This window comes from Telmatherina bonti, assembly GCF_933228915.1.
Source record: "Telmatherina bonti genome assembly, chromosome: 6".
In the NCBI taxonomy this organism is placed as follows: domain Eukaryota; kingdom Metazoa; phylum Chordata; class Actinopteri; order Atheriniformes; family Telmatherinidae; genus Telmatherina; species Telmatherina bonti.
The window spans coordinates 7,895,689-7,909,872 of NC_136624.1; the positions used below are offsets into that span (position 1 = coordinate 7,895,689).

The following is a 14,184-nucleotide window of genomic DNA, read 5'->3' on the forward strand; positions in this document are numbered from 1 at the left end:
GCTCCACCTGCATGCAGCTGCACCTGCATGGAGCTGCACCTGCATGGAGCTGCACCTGCATGCTACACCTGTATGGAGCTCCACCTGCATGCTGCACCTGCATGGAGCTGCACCTGCATGCTACACCTGTATGGAGCTGCACCTGCATGGAGCTGCACCTGCATGGAGCTGCACCTGCATGCTACACCTGCATGGAGCTGCACCTGCATGGAGCTGCACCTGCATGGAGCTGCACCTGCATGCTACACCTGCATGGAGCTGCACCTGCATGGAGCTGCACCTGCATGGAGCTGCACCTGCATGGAGCTACACCTGCATGGAGCTACACCTGCATGGAGCTCCACCTGCATGGAGCTACACCTGCATGGAGCTCCACCTGCATGGAGCTCCACCTGCATGGAGCTGCACCTGCATGCTACACCTGCATGGAGCTGCACTTGCATGGAGCTGCACCTGCATGCTACACCTGCATGGAGCTGCACCTGCATGGAGCTGCACCTGCATGGAGCTGCACCTGCATGGAGCTGCACCTGTATGGAGCTCCACCTGCATGGAGCTGCACCTGCAGTGAGTATGGAACTGGAGCTCCACCAGTCAGAAGTCAATATGAACCAGTCAGATTTACTTCGACAACATTCTGGTCTTGTTGTAGCTACAGAAGCAACGCTGCAGGTGGATCCTCCGTCCACAGATCTGCAGCAGGTCAGAATAATAATAATAATAATAATAATAATAATAATAATAATAATAATAATAACAACAGCAACATTCAAGCAGCATCTATGGGGGCTTTCTCCTCGTTGCGATCTTTACATTCACACGGAGGCGGGACGACGTGACATTCTGGGTTTGACATTCAGCAACAAGTTCAGAGAACGGAAGACGAAGTCTCCTGGGCGCTCGTCATCCGGACCGTCTTCTCCGCGAGTCCCGCGGCAGGAGTAACGTAAGCCTTGGCTCGGGCGTGCGTGGCGGTCCGACAGTGAGCGGTGGGGGGCGGAACTACGGCGCTGGTTTCCCCTCCGTTCGACATTCACGCGGAGGATCCTGACGTGTTCTCAGTCTCTGGTTTCAGAGTTCGACGGAGGACCCTGCTTCAGAGTCCACCTGGTTCTGGTGGGGTCCTGGAGACCCTGCTCTAGGGGACAGGCTCGTCCCAGAACCGTTCATGCCCGGGTACATCACCGGTATGCCCCCCGGGTACCAGCACTTCTCCAGCATGGGGAGGTACGCCGCCGCCGCTGCTGCCGCGGGGGGGAGGAGGTAGAAGGGGAGGCAAAAAGGCGGCTGGTTCGGGGAGAAGCTGACGTAGCTGCCGGGAGCTCCTGCTGCGTGAACGGAGACAACCTCGTCCTCAGACGAGTCTGATCTGGACCTCTTGGCCCGAGGCTCGTCCCCCTCCTCTTTGATGGTGCCGGACGCAGGGTTCTTCTGCTCCTCCTCCCTCCCGTGGCTCTGCGACCACCGGGCTTTGGGCTTGTCGTGCTCGCCGCCGTAGCCGCTATCAGTGTCCGTGTCGCTGCCGCTCTGCTCGCTTGTCCCGTGCTGGTAAGTCCTCTGAATGACCGGGACGCAGTTCTTGGCAGGTCCGTCTGAGGACCTGGCGGGCTGTCCGTCCGGTTTGCTGGCCCTCTGCGGCGTCTCCTCCGGCACCGGGTCGCCACCGTGCTGCAGCACTTCGGCCGCGACCTTCTGGATGTGACTGATGACGTGGGACGGGGTCAGGTCCCTGCTGCTGTCCTGGCTGGACAGATAGTGGAGGACTTCTTTGGCGCACAGATGGAAACCAGAACGAAACATGTCCTCGCCGCTTTCCGCGCCGTCGCCTCCATGATCACCTGCAGGACACGACCAGAAGCACCGTGTTACCCCTCACATCCCGTTTCCTGATCCGGCGCTTCCAAAGCACGACACTTACCGATCTGCAGATCCTTCTGGAGTGCCAGAATTTTCTGCTGCTGCTGCTCCAGGACAGCGCTCAGGGTTTTCACATGCTTCAGCGTGAGCTCCAGCACCACGGCTTTCTCCAGATGACCCAGCGTCTAAAACAGGAAGACCTTCCATAAACATGTTGATCTCACTTACGTAACACGCTGTGCAGCGGAACAGAAGGCAAAGCAAGGCGTGGAGATGGGAAACCAGGACGTCAACGCTCACAAAAAACCACCTTTACAGACTCACTTTCCTCATAAAAACTTGTTTTGCAGAGACTAAAGTGCCTCATCTGGACTATAAATCAATAGTTTGGGGTGAACAAACAGCAGAGAGGAAGCATGTGACGTCTCAGTTGCTCAGACATGCCATATCTAGAAGATAATACTGACTGTGAGTTTCAGATGTTCTGGCAACAAGTCCTTGAGCTGCGAGATGCACTCGTTGATTCTGTCACGTCGCTTCTTCTCGATGAGCCGGTGCGGCAGCTTGTAGGTCTCCTGCAGGGGGTTCAGACATGCCTTCAGTCCCCAAAAAGCTGCTTTTTTAAACCATTAATACAGAAATATCAGGCTGCATTTACCTTGCAATCATCCACGCGCTTGGAGCCTCTCCGGGCTTTGTACACATAAATGGGAAAGTCCATTCTTTTGGAGAGAAGAAACAAAAATTCTAATTATTATTATTTTTTTTTTATTTTATTTATTTATTTTTTTTTAGTAAAGTTCTGCTCAGAGATGAATTAAACAGAAAATGTATTTACCCCTGCATGTCAGATAGATCCACTGGTGGGTGTTTGGGCACATAAGGAGGCGGTTGCGCACTTGTAATCCTCTGCATGTCGCTCGGACGGAAAAACGCGGAGAGAGAAAAAAAAAAAAGCCTGAAAAGCTCCAAAATGACTCCGATTGTGTCTGAAACCAGAAGAAGAGCCGCTTTAAAAGTAGACTTTTCTCGATAAAAGTGCGCAGCGAGCCTGAGGTCCGAGCTGAGGAGAACGAGTCGCGAGGCTCCACGCCCGAGTCAATGTGTGAGAGCTGGGTGGGTTCCTGGCGACGTGTTAAATAAACCCTGTGACTGCAGGCACGTCTCCGCGCTCGAGAGGCAGACTCCGTCACATGAGGCTCACGTGTTGGACGGTGCTTTCAGCTCCTCACCCCTCCTCCCCCCTCCTCCCCCCACGCTGCTGAAGCACAGCCCACTGCTGTAGTACTCCTTCACGTCCCGTGTCCCACCACGCTCCGGCGCGCGAGGCGGGTCCGTGTTTACATGGAAAGTGGAGCAACAGTTCTGCTGCGCTGTGGGGAAATGTTGCGTCTGACATGAAATTTAGAGAAAATAGTCCAATAAGATGAATATTAAACATGAAATCAGCTCGTTTGGTTACTTAGAAAACAACCTGAGTCACATTAAACCTATATTTAAGAAAAACACGTACGATTTAAAAAGCTAATAAGAGGAAAATCAATAGCTATTAATCGATGGCTTTGGGGAAATGTTACGTCTGACATGCAGACATGATGACGTTTAGAGAAAATAGTCCAATAAGATGAATATTAAACATGAAATCGGCTCGTTTGTTTACTTAGAAAACAAGTTGAGTCACATTAAACCTATATTTATGAAAAACACGTATAAATGTTTGATTTAAAAAGCTAATAAGAGGAAAATAAATCGCTACTAATCGATAGTTTGACACAGTTTGATCAAATCTGAGTGTCATAGCAGCGATAATAACAGATATGATGATAAGAGTAATGAAAATAATGTTCATTCTAAGCATTTTTTGCTTTATCATAATAACTTCACCATTTCTCTGCATTGCCGCGCGTGCCAGGCAGGCATCACGCGACAGCGGTCGGACTTTAATTCTGCATCGGTTCGCCGTGCCGCACGTGCACCTCCATACGGGACGGTTAACGTTTCAGGCCGCCGCGTCGCGCGGCACACCCAGCGGACGGTCACGTTGCGCTCCGCATGGACGGTGGCCGGGAAGCCGCTGACGTCACGCGGCCGGGAGTGACCGACTGGTCGGTCTGTCGGTTCCAGCCGCCGACGTCCAGACGCACTCCGGTTATTTATAGAAAGCAGCTTCACAACAACACGCTGCAAAGCAGACAGCAAGGCGGGGAGAGCTGAGAGGGAACGTTTCAATGTTTGTTTACCTTTTACAGCTTTTGTTTACTTACAAACAAACTTTACTGTTTTCATTCCAGCTGCGGGAGCTTGTTAATCATAACTCAACACAGATTATGTTTAAAACTACAAGAACTTTATTATAAAACAGTCACATTTTTACACACCTAAAAATCAATAGACATGTTTTTAAACAGAAATACCATGTTCCCTCATCACGTGGCTCCTCACATATGAACATTATTTTATTATTAATAATAATAATTACTATTATTTTATTTATTATTATTATTTCTATTATTATTTCACAGCTGTTTATAGCATAATTTGCTGTTTAGGAGGGAATGAAGTGGTAGTATATAGACTGAATACTATTGCATAACTCCATCATAATAAATTATTAGAAGCCTATAGATTGGAAACAATATTATTAGTGTAGTTTGCAGCTTCATGATTAACACATTATTTAAGATACTGATGTCTGTGCTCAGTATTATCACTACACTTTTACATTATAAAATGATGTGATGCCTGGTTTTATTAATGAATACTCTACATTTAGCAGACACTTTTATCCAAAGCGACTCACATATGAGAGTGAGAACAACACAAGCAAGAAATCAAACAGCAGAGGACATCATAAGGAGGTGTAAGTGGACTGTCCAGTTGGATGCTGGTCCTTACCTGAAGTGCTACAGGCTTTTTTTCCCCCTCCCTTCCCACCTCACCAATATGATCAGAATTAAATGACTGGAAATTAAATAATTAGATAAGAATATAGTTTCTAGTCCAGTTTGTTTTCTTTTTCCATTTTATATTTTGTCATTATGTTTAAATAATATTTCCTCAATCAATCCATTTTGTGTGAATTTGACCAGAGAGGTATAGCTCATTCTTACTTTTTTCTTTGTTATTAGTACTCATTTAATCAATCGTATTAATAAAACTCTTTGTCCCTAAAACTAAAAAAATGTCAATCTTTAGCATATAAACCTAATGAATCCCAATATTCCCTGCTAAAAAAAATAAAAATTCCTTTCACCTTCCAACACATAAGTGTATTTCATTTAATCTAGATAATTTGAGGGTAAATGTAAGTTTGTAGCTGGCTAATTATTTCTTCATTTTGGCTTATTTTCACATAGAAAAGAATAAATCTGCATGTGTAACATGGTGTGTTCAGAGGTGTCCTACATAAATCTACACACCACTTAAATGGTATTTTTATGCACTTTAAATGGTTCTTCCTCATTCCCCAGAAAATATGTAATAAAATATGTAAGATAAATTTATTATTTTTTATAAGTTGACAATTATTTATTATGCTTATCTGTACATTGTATGTGTGATGCACAACAGAAATCCTGAGGGCCTTCTTATGTCATCTAAATTTAATATTTTTATCACGTGACTCCAGCTTTATATTTTGTATTTTAAATGATAAATAAAATCAAATTTCTGCTTCACCGTCCAGCCGTTTGGCAAGAAAATGGACAGTTTTTGGCAAATTTCTGATGGTTTTAAGCTTTGCAGAGAAAAGTGTGAGCGATGTGAAACAAACTAGCAAGTTAGCATAGCTATGCTAGCAGCAGCTAGCCTACATTTACTTATCAGATGGATACATTCATTTAATTCTTGTTAGAAATCCTGCATAATATTCTATTTGTATCTATTGGTTACAGTATTCTAACTTTCTCCCGCAGGTTTGAGTCAGGAATTAACCTTTAATTTAAAACGCACATTAGCTTCCCAAAAACCAACAGTTTTCATGCTTCCAGAAACGGGTTAAGTCTCCATTTTAACTCTAGACAGTAAAAGTCGTGATAACTTTGAAAGGAACATTATAAGAAATGAAACAAATTAAGCTTGTTAGTTTCATTTTAGGGCTTATTAAATGTCCAGGAAACGTGTATGAAAAGAAAACATTTAGCTAAAATTGGTGGCTAATGGCTCCTGAGTACTTCATTAGAAAGAAAGAAGTCCATCCAGTAAGTTTGATGATTTGAAGGTTGGTGAACTTTTGGCATTAATGTGACTTTCCAGGAAATTTCTGCATTGATAAAATCCAACCAATTACAGACATTTCACAGAGTCGCTGTTAGTTTGTTCTGAAATCCAATAAAGTCGGCATGTGACGCGGTTTCATGATGTTCCAGAAAACATGTATGTAGCCATGACCAGGATGTCTTCCCCACTTTTCTTTCAACCATTTTTTTATTGATTTGTTAACAGAAGAGAAAAATCCTCAGATTTATTTGCAAACTGGATGTAAATATGTTGGTGGGAAAAAGAAAAAAAGAAAAAGGACGCATGTAACATGAAAAGATGGCGGCCGCATAATGGAACGACCCAACTCACTTTTTCTTTATTACAAATATGAAACTTGAGCAAGGCTTCACGATCAGGAACCACACTTTTTACACAGTTAATAAAGTTATAAATGTCCTGCGATGGACTGGTGACCAGTCCAGGATGTACCTGCCTTTCGCCTGATGATGGCTGGGATAAACGCCAGCTCCCCGTGGTCTTAATTTGACTTAGCATTTAAGAAAATAAATGAATTTACAAATGATCTGAGGAAGCAAATGAAAAAATTCCCACAACTCCCATCTCCTCCAGATGAGTCTGATAACTTGTAAGGATCATAAGGTTTTCAGCCAGTAATGGGCAATACGATCACTTCTCCTGTCAATATGACATCATTTCAGTGATCCAGATATCAATACTTCCTGTCCCTTAAAGGAAAATCATGATTGGACAGCGTGCGCTAATATCTTTACTGCAACACAAGCATGGAGTATAAATACAACTAAGAGCTTTTTAATACTTATAAGAAAGGATTTTAAAATAATAATGAATTATACTGATGAGTAAATTAAAATACATTTTTCTCAATATTTCAGCTTAAGTATGAGAAACTCCGAGGATGAGACGACTTGGGATAACCAGAGATGGACATATCAATACCTGAGCTCATACTTTGATACCACTCTAAATATTGGATTCAGTACTTTATACTTTAATGTAAATACTACTCATCTGATAAAAAAACATGACATTTGTTTTCACTTCTCGCCGAGGGGTGAAGAAACGGTATCTGAGTCACATGATCATGGCAGCCAATCAGATGACATGACGCCATGATGATGCAGGTTTGTTGTGATATTTTACTGGTGTAATGCAGATTATGTTGTGACACAGATCATGGTTTAATTTTTTTGTATTAATTTGTAGTTTAAGATCTTTTTCATTTTAAAAAGGATTTATTTGATCTTTTTTTTTTTTTTTTAAATTTACACATCAGTATAATTTATTCTGGTTTTAAAAGCATTTCTTTCAAGTATTAAAGTTCTTGAGTTTTATTCATATTCCATATTGCTGTAAAGGTATTAATGAACAGTGTATAATCATCACAATCCATATTAATATGGATGAAAAAGTGCCATAAACAAATTGTATGGTATTGACAGGAAAAAATCACCGACCTCAGCTAAAACTTAACAGACTGGACTTTAATTCAACACAGTTTGACTTTACTCCACCAGATTCAACTGGTTTTCCACTGTAGACCGACGCAGGAGATCCTGGTCTTTTATACAGTTATGCTATGAAATCACAAAACCACCAACTGGTTTCCTTGTCTGTGTGTGAATTTATTTTCCTTTATAAAATTGCTGATTAGATTTTAATTTGAAACTTATTTCACACATGAACACTCACAATGAAATCACATTACTTTTCTTGCTAATCTTTGACATTTTCAAATGTTTAATCACCAAAGACTCCTTTATGTTGTATTTATTAAATGGGGGGAAAAAAAGTAACGTTTTTGTAATAAATGAGGCAGTAATTCTGATACAGAAACTGGCAATTAAGGGGTTAAAAGTCTGAAAATGATTAAATATTTACTATTTTTGAGCAGGACAGAATTTTTAACTGATTTCAGCAACAAAAGGAGAAAAATGTTGATTTTGGATGATTTTATAGCTGTTTTTGTACATGGACCATTGTGGCCATGAAGGCACCAGGTGGAACCAAATTTCTCAACAGACATTGATTAGAAAAAGACAACGGATTGAAAAAAAAGGTTATTGCAAAAAATGAACAGATATAGTTGCAACATAGCTAAGAGGATCAACGGGGGAAAAAAATTGATTAAAAAAAAAAAAGAACAAAAATGTCACAAGGAGGGGGAAAAAAAAAGGGATGAAGTTTTTTGTGATCATATAACAGCAATAAAAACAGTGCAAGAGGTAAAGTTTAATTACATCAATTTTAATAAATAATTCTACTTTCATGTACAAATTGACGTTTCTCAGGTTAGTTTAATCTTAACGTTCTTAGGTTTTGTTTTCTTCCATCCATCTTATTTTACTATACAAAAGCAAATGTAAGCAACAAACTGTACACACAGAAGTCCCAGAAAGAAGGAAAAAAGTTTATCCAAAGCATGAAAACTAAGCAAAATAACCTTAAACATGAAGGTGACTCAGCAGAATGTAAACAGGCACAAATGGAAACGAAACAAGTTGAGTTTCTTACTGGATAAATGACACGACTCCTGAGCAAACTGTGACAAAATACTTTACAGCCCAGTTAAATAAGAAAGCTAATTTCTCCTGAAGTATAAGTTAGCACTGAGACATGAGCGTCTGATTTACACAAGTGGAAGTAAATGACCTTTTTATATTGCTCTCACACAATTTACTACCCCTACAGTGTGAAGCTGACACTCCAGAAGTACGTGCATTGTCAAGAAATAATAGAATAAACTAATTATAGTAGCTATATTATTATATTTTGTGTAAGTACAGAAAGCCCACGACTTCTTAATTCATCTAGAGACGATAAAGATCAGACAAAACTACTGTGGTGGTTTTAAACAAACCAGAACTTAAATTTACACACCAGTGAGGTTGCATATTTAAGTTAAAATATTGCACAGGATCCAAAAAGAAGACAATAAATACTGCTCATGATGCCAGGAGGATGAATAGAAAACCTTCTAATAAAATAAAAAGGATGAATTCCTCCTGTCCGGTTTCAAGTTCAACCATTCAAGGCCATGTGTTGAGAAATCCAATCTGTAGGTAGAAAACATTTGGCACCGGGTGGAGCAGAGCGGAGGGGTAGGAGGGGGTTGAGCGCTGCTGTCTGGATAGAGCTACACGTTGCCTTATGACTACCTATATTACAGTGTTTCCCTACCGCTTCTACGTTACATCACACAGTGTGCAGCCTTGCCGTGAGGACCGCGCGCTTCCGTCCAGACGCCGAGCCGACGCCAAGCGTCCAGTCCCTGGTGGGCCTTCATGCAGGCTGCTGGGGGTTGACGTTCATGTGCTGAGGGTGTCCCAGCAGGCCGATTCGCTGCTTCTGCTTCCTCTGCTCTGTCATCTGAAGATCACAGAGAGGTCAAACGTTAAACAAGACGCATGCACATTCCCGTCGCTCATGCTCAGCCTTTCACTCGCTGCTCGGTTGTCTCTACGCCCGACGGCGTCCTCATCCACCTCGCTCAGTCGTCTGATGAAGGCGGCAGAACACAAAGCACTCAAAGCGAAACTCTGTCGGTAGAAATTTCAGAGATCAATAAGGCCATGAGTCATAACACAGACGGTAACCTTTACACCAGCGTGGAGACGAATGAGTTTTCTGCAAAGAATCCACTTTATTAACATCAGCCAGAGATCTGCAGAGCAGCTCTGAAACACAACAGAGAGAAGACAAAGTGGTCTTGTAATGAGTGTTCCAGGAGAAATAATTCTGCGTAGAGGGGCGTGTTGGAGGAAAACAGCACTTAAACGCATCAAGTGGGCTTTTCAAACTCAGTTAGCAGAAGAATGTCGTGTCTTTCTGCTTTGCAACATCCCGATTTAACCAATTTTCTCTGGAATGACCCATTAAACACCACGCTTGGAACACAACTTTCTCATTTCTTACAAATAAAATAAAAATTTTCTCAAATCAAAATGATTTGCATGAGTCGAATCTGGAGTGAAAAGTGTGGCTGATGCTTGTGTCCTTCACGGCTTTCAGCAGCAGCGTAACCATTTCCTCCCGTCTGGGTCAAAATGTCTCGGAGACATTCGCTTCCTCTTATAGAGTTCTCGTTTCCTGGGTAAAGATGTTTTCTTCTACGAATCTGTTTACTAGAAGCTGTGGATTGCAGCAATACTCGTCGTATTTATATGCAATATCAGCAAAAGGTTCTTTCATTTAAAAAAAAAAATAAAGAAGCTGGTATTTAATTGCTAATTCTGCAATTCCAGATGGAAGGAAAGCTTTAATATCGAGCATGCAGATAAGAGCTCTAGTTTTAACCCCTTAAAGCTTTATAAATAATATCACAGTGTCCGAGACCTTTTGCAACACTTTACGGTAAAAACGTCGCTCAAAACCGATCAGTCCAGTCTGATCCCTGTCTACTGCCCCCTGGTGGACACATTCTGCACTATAATAATTTAAATATACAATTATTCTTGTGAATTATTTTTAAGGTTTTATTAAGAAGCCAAATAAAGGCTTGATCTTCTTCTCAAGTCGGGCTCTAAAGGGTTAACCTGCAGCCGGTTGTTGATAAATGATGTAAATAGAATGATCATCAAACTGTAAACTATGACTCATCACCTTTTGTAATTAGTAAACTGTGCATCTGACATGGCGACGAGCTGAGCCGTGCTCGCCTCCTACTCCGTCAGGAGGTGACAGACATTTTACTTCAGTCCAGACCAACCTGCTCCTTCAGCTCGGTCAGCTGGCCCGACAGGTTGGTGACCAGCTTCATGGTGGACTCCAGCTTCTCCTGCAGGTTTCTGATCTCATTCTGCTCCCCGTCCGCATCGCTGCTGACCAGCGACATGGCCCGCATCCGTGGAAACCAGTCCAAGTTGTGTTCCTGGTGAACACAAACCCGCTTTGTTAGGTGACATCATGACATGAGACAGACTCGTAGTGACGTTCTTCTTCATTTGCTTTACGTTTCCTAGGAAGTTACGAATTTTCAGGCCAAATTAGGTTCATTAAATACATCAAAGGTGCTTCATGAAGCAGCAGAAATGGTATAAAGCACCATTTAGTTTTGATTTTTTTCATCTCAGGTCCGGTTTTATCTCCGGCTGAGATTTCAATCAAACTACTCATGCTGGGACTTTCCCAATGAGAATCACATGAGATGCGGACACATTCTTGAAATCACTTAAAACAGGCGGATGGTTCATGTCGCACCTAGTTTTTTTTTCCTGTATAAACTTGGCAAACTTCCTTTAAACGGATGCAGAAAGTTCCTCTTTCGTGCAGCGGGTAACGCCGCATTTGAATGCTCTGTCAGCTGCAGATGACACATTCCTCCAATCAGATAAATGGATGCAAGCTGCTACATTTTGTTTTCTGACCTTTAAGCTGGTGTACAATTCTCTAAAAGAGGAAACTACGGTGTAACACGACAGAGAACACAAACAGCATTTCTATAAGCTGCACAGGTGTCAGCAGCAACTACAGGCTGGTTTTTATGTACATCTTTAAAGTACATTATCGTTATTTAGACACACACATGTAGTGAAACCACGACAAAAGACCTGAAAAGGAAGGTGTTGCTATTGGGAGGCTACAAATGTAGGTTTTAATATTGTTTTTTGCTGAGAGAATGAATTCTCTTACTTTAATTTTACCTGACGTAAGATGTGGAACTAAAGTGTGGTTCAGTTTTCCAGTTGGGCAAATTAAAGAGACACACCTCCAGCAAATGGAGATGTCCTTCGGTTTCAAGCGGACCAAATACAGGAAGTGGAGGATTAAAAAAAACACACACTGTGGGTTCAGCGCACGGCATTGTGGGTAAGCACCCAGTCTATTGTTCCACAACATTCAGGTGTGGAACGAAAAAAAAATCAGTCAGATGTGGAAGAATTCCATTAGAAATCTGATCGGCCCTGACCACTAGGATCTGATCAGCCCAGACCACTAGGATCTGATCAAGCCAGACCACTAGGATCTGATCAATCCAGACCACTAGGTTCTGATCGGCCCTGACCCCTAGGATCTGATCAATCCACACCACTAGGATCTGATCAATCCAGACAACTAGGATCTGATCAATCCAGACAACTAGGATCTGATCAATCCAGACAACTAGGATCTGATCAATCCAGATCACTAGGATCTGATTAATCCAGACAACTAGGATCTGATTAATCCACACAACTAGTATCTGATCAGCCCAGACAACTAGAATCTGATCGGCCCAGACCACTAGGATCTGATCAATCCACACCACTAGGATCTGATCAATCCAGACAACTAGGATCTGATCAATCCAGACAACTAGGATCTGATCAATCCAGACAACTAGGATCTGATCAATCCAGACAACTAGGATCTGATCAATCCAGACAACTAGGATCTGATCAATCCAGATCACTAGGATCTGATTAATCCAGACACCTAGGATCTGATTAATCCACACAACTAGTATCTGATCAGCCCAGACAACTAGAATCTGATCGGCCCAGACAACTAGAATCTGATCGGCCCAGACCACTAGGATCTGATCAATCCAGACCACTAGGATCTGATCAATCCAGACCACTAGGATCTGATCAATCCAGACCACTAGGATCTGGTCAATCCAGACCACTAGTATCTGATCAATCCAGACAACTAGGATCTGATCGGCCCAGACCACTAGGATCTGATCATTCCAGACAACTAGGATCTGATCAGTCCAGACAACTAGGATCTGATCGGCCCAGACCACTATGATCTGATCAATCCAGACCACTAGGATCTGATCGGTCCAGACCACTAGGATCTGATCAATCCAGACCACTAGGATCTGGTCAATCCAGACCACTAGTATCTGATCAATCCAGACAACTAGGATCTGATCGGTCCAGACCACTAGGATCTGATCGGCCCAGACCACTAGGATCTGATCGGTCCAGACCACTAGGATCTGATCAATCCAGACCACTAGGATCTGATCAATCCAGACCACTAGGATCTGATCAATCCAGACCACTAGGATCTGATCAGTCCAGACCACTAGGATCTGATCAATCCAGACAACTAGTATCTGATCGGCCCAGACCACTAGGATCTGATCAATCCAGACCACTAGGATCTGATCAATCCAGACCACTAGGATCTGATCGGTCCAGACCACTAGGATCTGATCAATCCAGACCACTAGGATCTGATCGGTCCAGACCACTAGGATCTGATCGGTCCAGACCACTAGGATCTGATCGGCCCAGACCACTAGGATCAGATCGGCCCAGACCACTAGGATCTGATCGGTCCAGACCATTAGGATCTGATCGGCCCAGACCACTAGGATCTGATCGGTCCAGACCACTAGGATCTGATGCAGATCCAGGTTTTCTTGCCACTGGTGGAGAGGGAAGATGTTCTTTAAAAGCTCTGAGGCCTCATTTATAAAGCTGTCGCACAAAACCCGCCGTACGCCAATAAGGGCTGGGCGATATGACCTTCTAGTAATATCCCGATATTTTTATGGCATGTCACGATATACGATATATATCTCGATATTTACCTTAGCCTGGAATGAATGCTTTGGTGCATACAATCACATCAGTAAGATGATTTTGTGTCTCCATTAAAATATAACTGTTCATACTGCATCAAGATATGCTGATTTTAAACATTCATGCCAAAAGGATGAAATTGTAACGAAGCAAACTGATCAAAACCGTATTTAATGAACAGTTAAAGCAGTGGCAGAAACATGTCATTTTAAAACAAAATAAAGTGCCTTTGCATGATGTAATAAATGCAACGTATGAAAATAGGTGCTCTAGGGGGGGGACTTTTCAAATGATGAACTATTATAAGGCTTTGCTTTATGGATATGTTTTTGAGTTGTCGTGTATTTTTTTTTAATTGCAGAGTTTAGCGTAGAAATCAGTCTTATAATCCAGGCAGAACGTCCTCGTATCGTCTCCAATAAACGGCTTCAGCCAGTTTTTAATTCAGGATTTGATTCCCACTCCTTTCTGTACTTTCTAGAGACATGACGAGCTAGATAAATATGCTTGTGTCACACACACAGTGGATGAGGTGAGTAAGTGACAGAGGCTGTGAATGTAATCAAATAGA

At 42.5% G+C, this 14,184-nt stretch overlaps 2 protein-coding genes across 2 annotated transcripts in view; both read right to left on the bottom strand.

Annotated features, from left to right (window-relative positions):
• Nucleotides 1-1,049: 1,049 nt before the first annotated feature.
• Nucleotides 1,050-2,976, bottom strand: bhlhe40 (basic helix-loop-helix family, member e40). The gene is made up of 5 exons (XM_079242749.1): nt 2,696-2,976; nt 2,516-2,579; nt 2,325-2,432; nt 1,919-2,042; nt 1,050-1,838 (listed from the first exon to the last, which is right to left on the bottom strand). The coding sequence occupies exons 1-5, from the start codon at nt 2,770-2,772 to the stop codon at nt 1,072-1,074; spliced, it is 1,140 nt and encodes a 379-aa protein (XP_079098875.1). The 5' UTR covers nt 2,773-2,976; the 3' UTR covers nt 1,050-1,071.
• A 5,365-nt stretch (nt 2,977-8,341) lies between these two features.
• Nucleotides 8,342-14,184, bottom strand: part of itpr1b (inositol 1,4,5-trisphosphate receptor, type 1b) — a 143,101-nt gene continuing 137,258 nt past the window's right edge. Inside the window, exons 59-60 of the mRNA XM_079242420.1 lie at nt 10,805-10,966; nt 8,342-9,465 (exon numbers count right to left, since the gene is read on the bottom strand). Of these exons, the coding sequence (XP_079098546.1) occupies nt 9,379-9,465; nt 10,805-10,966 (249 nt within the window). The 3' untranslated portion in view covers nt 8,342-9,378. The remainder of the gene's footprint in view (nt 9,466-10,804; nt 10,967-14,184) is intronic.

Coding starts and splice junctions, on each gene's coding strand:
- bhlhe40 (XM_079242749.1), bottom strand. CDS start 2,772: ATGCAGAGGATTACAAGTGCGCAACCGCCTCCTTATGTGCCCAAACAC. Junction 2,433..2,515: donor AGCGCGTGGATGATTGCAAG/GTAAATGCAGCC, acceptor AACCCCCTGCAG/GAGACCTACAAGCTGCCGCA. Junction 2,043..2,324: donor CAGAACATCTGAAACTCACA/GTCAGTATTATC, acceptor TTCCTGTTTTAG/ACGCTGGGTCATCTGGAGAA.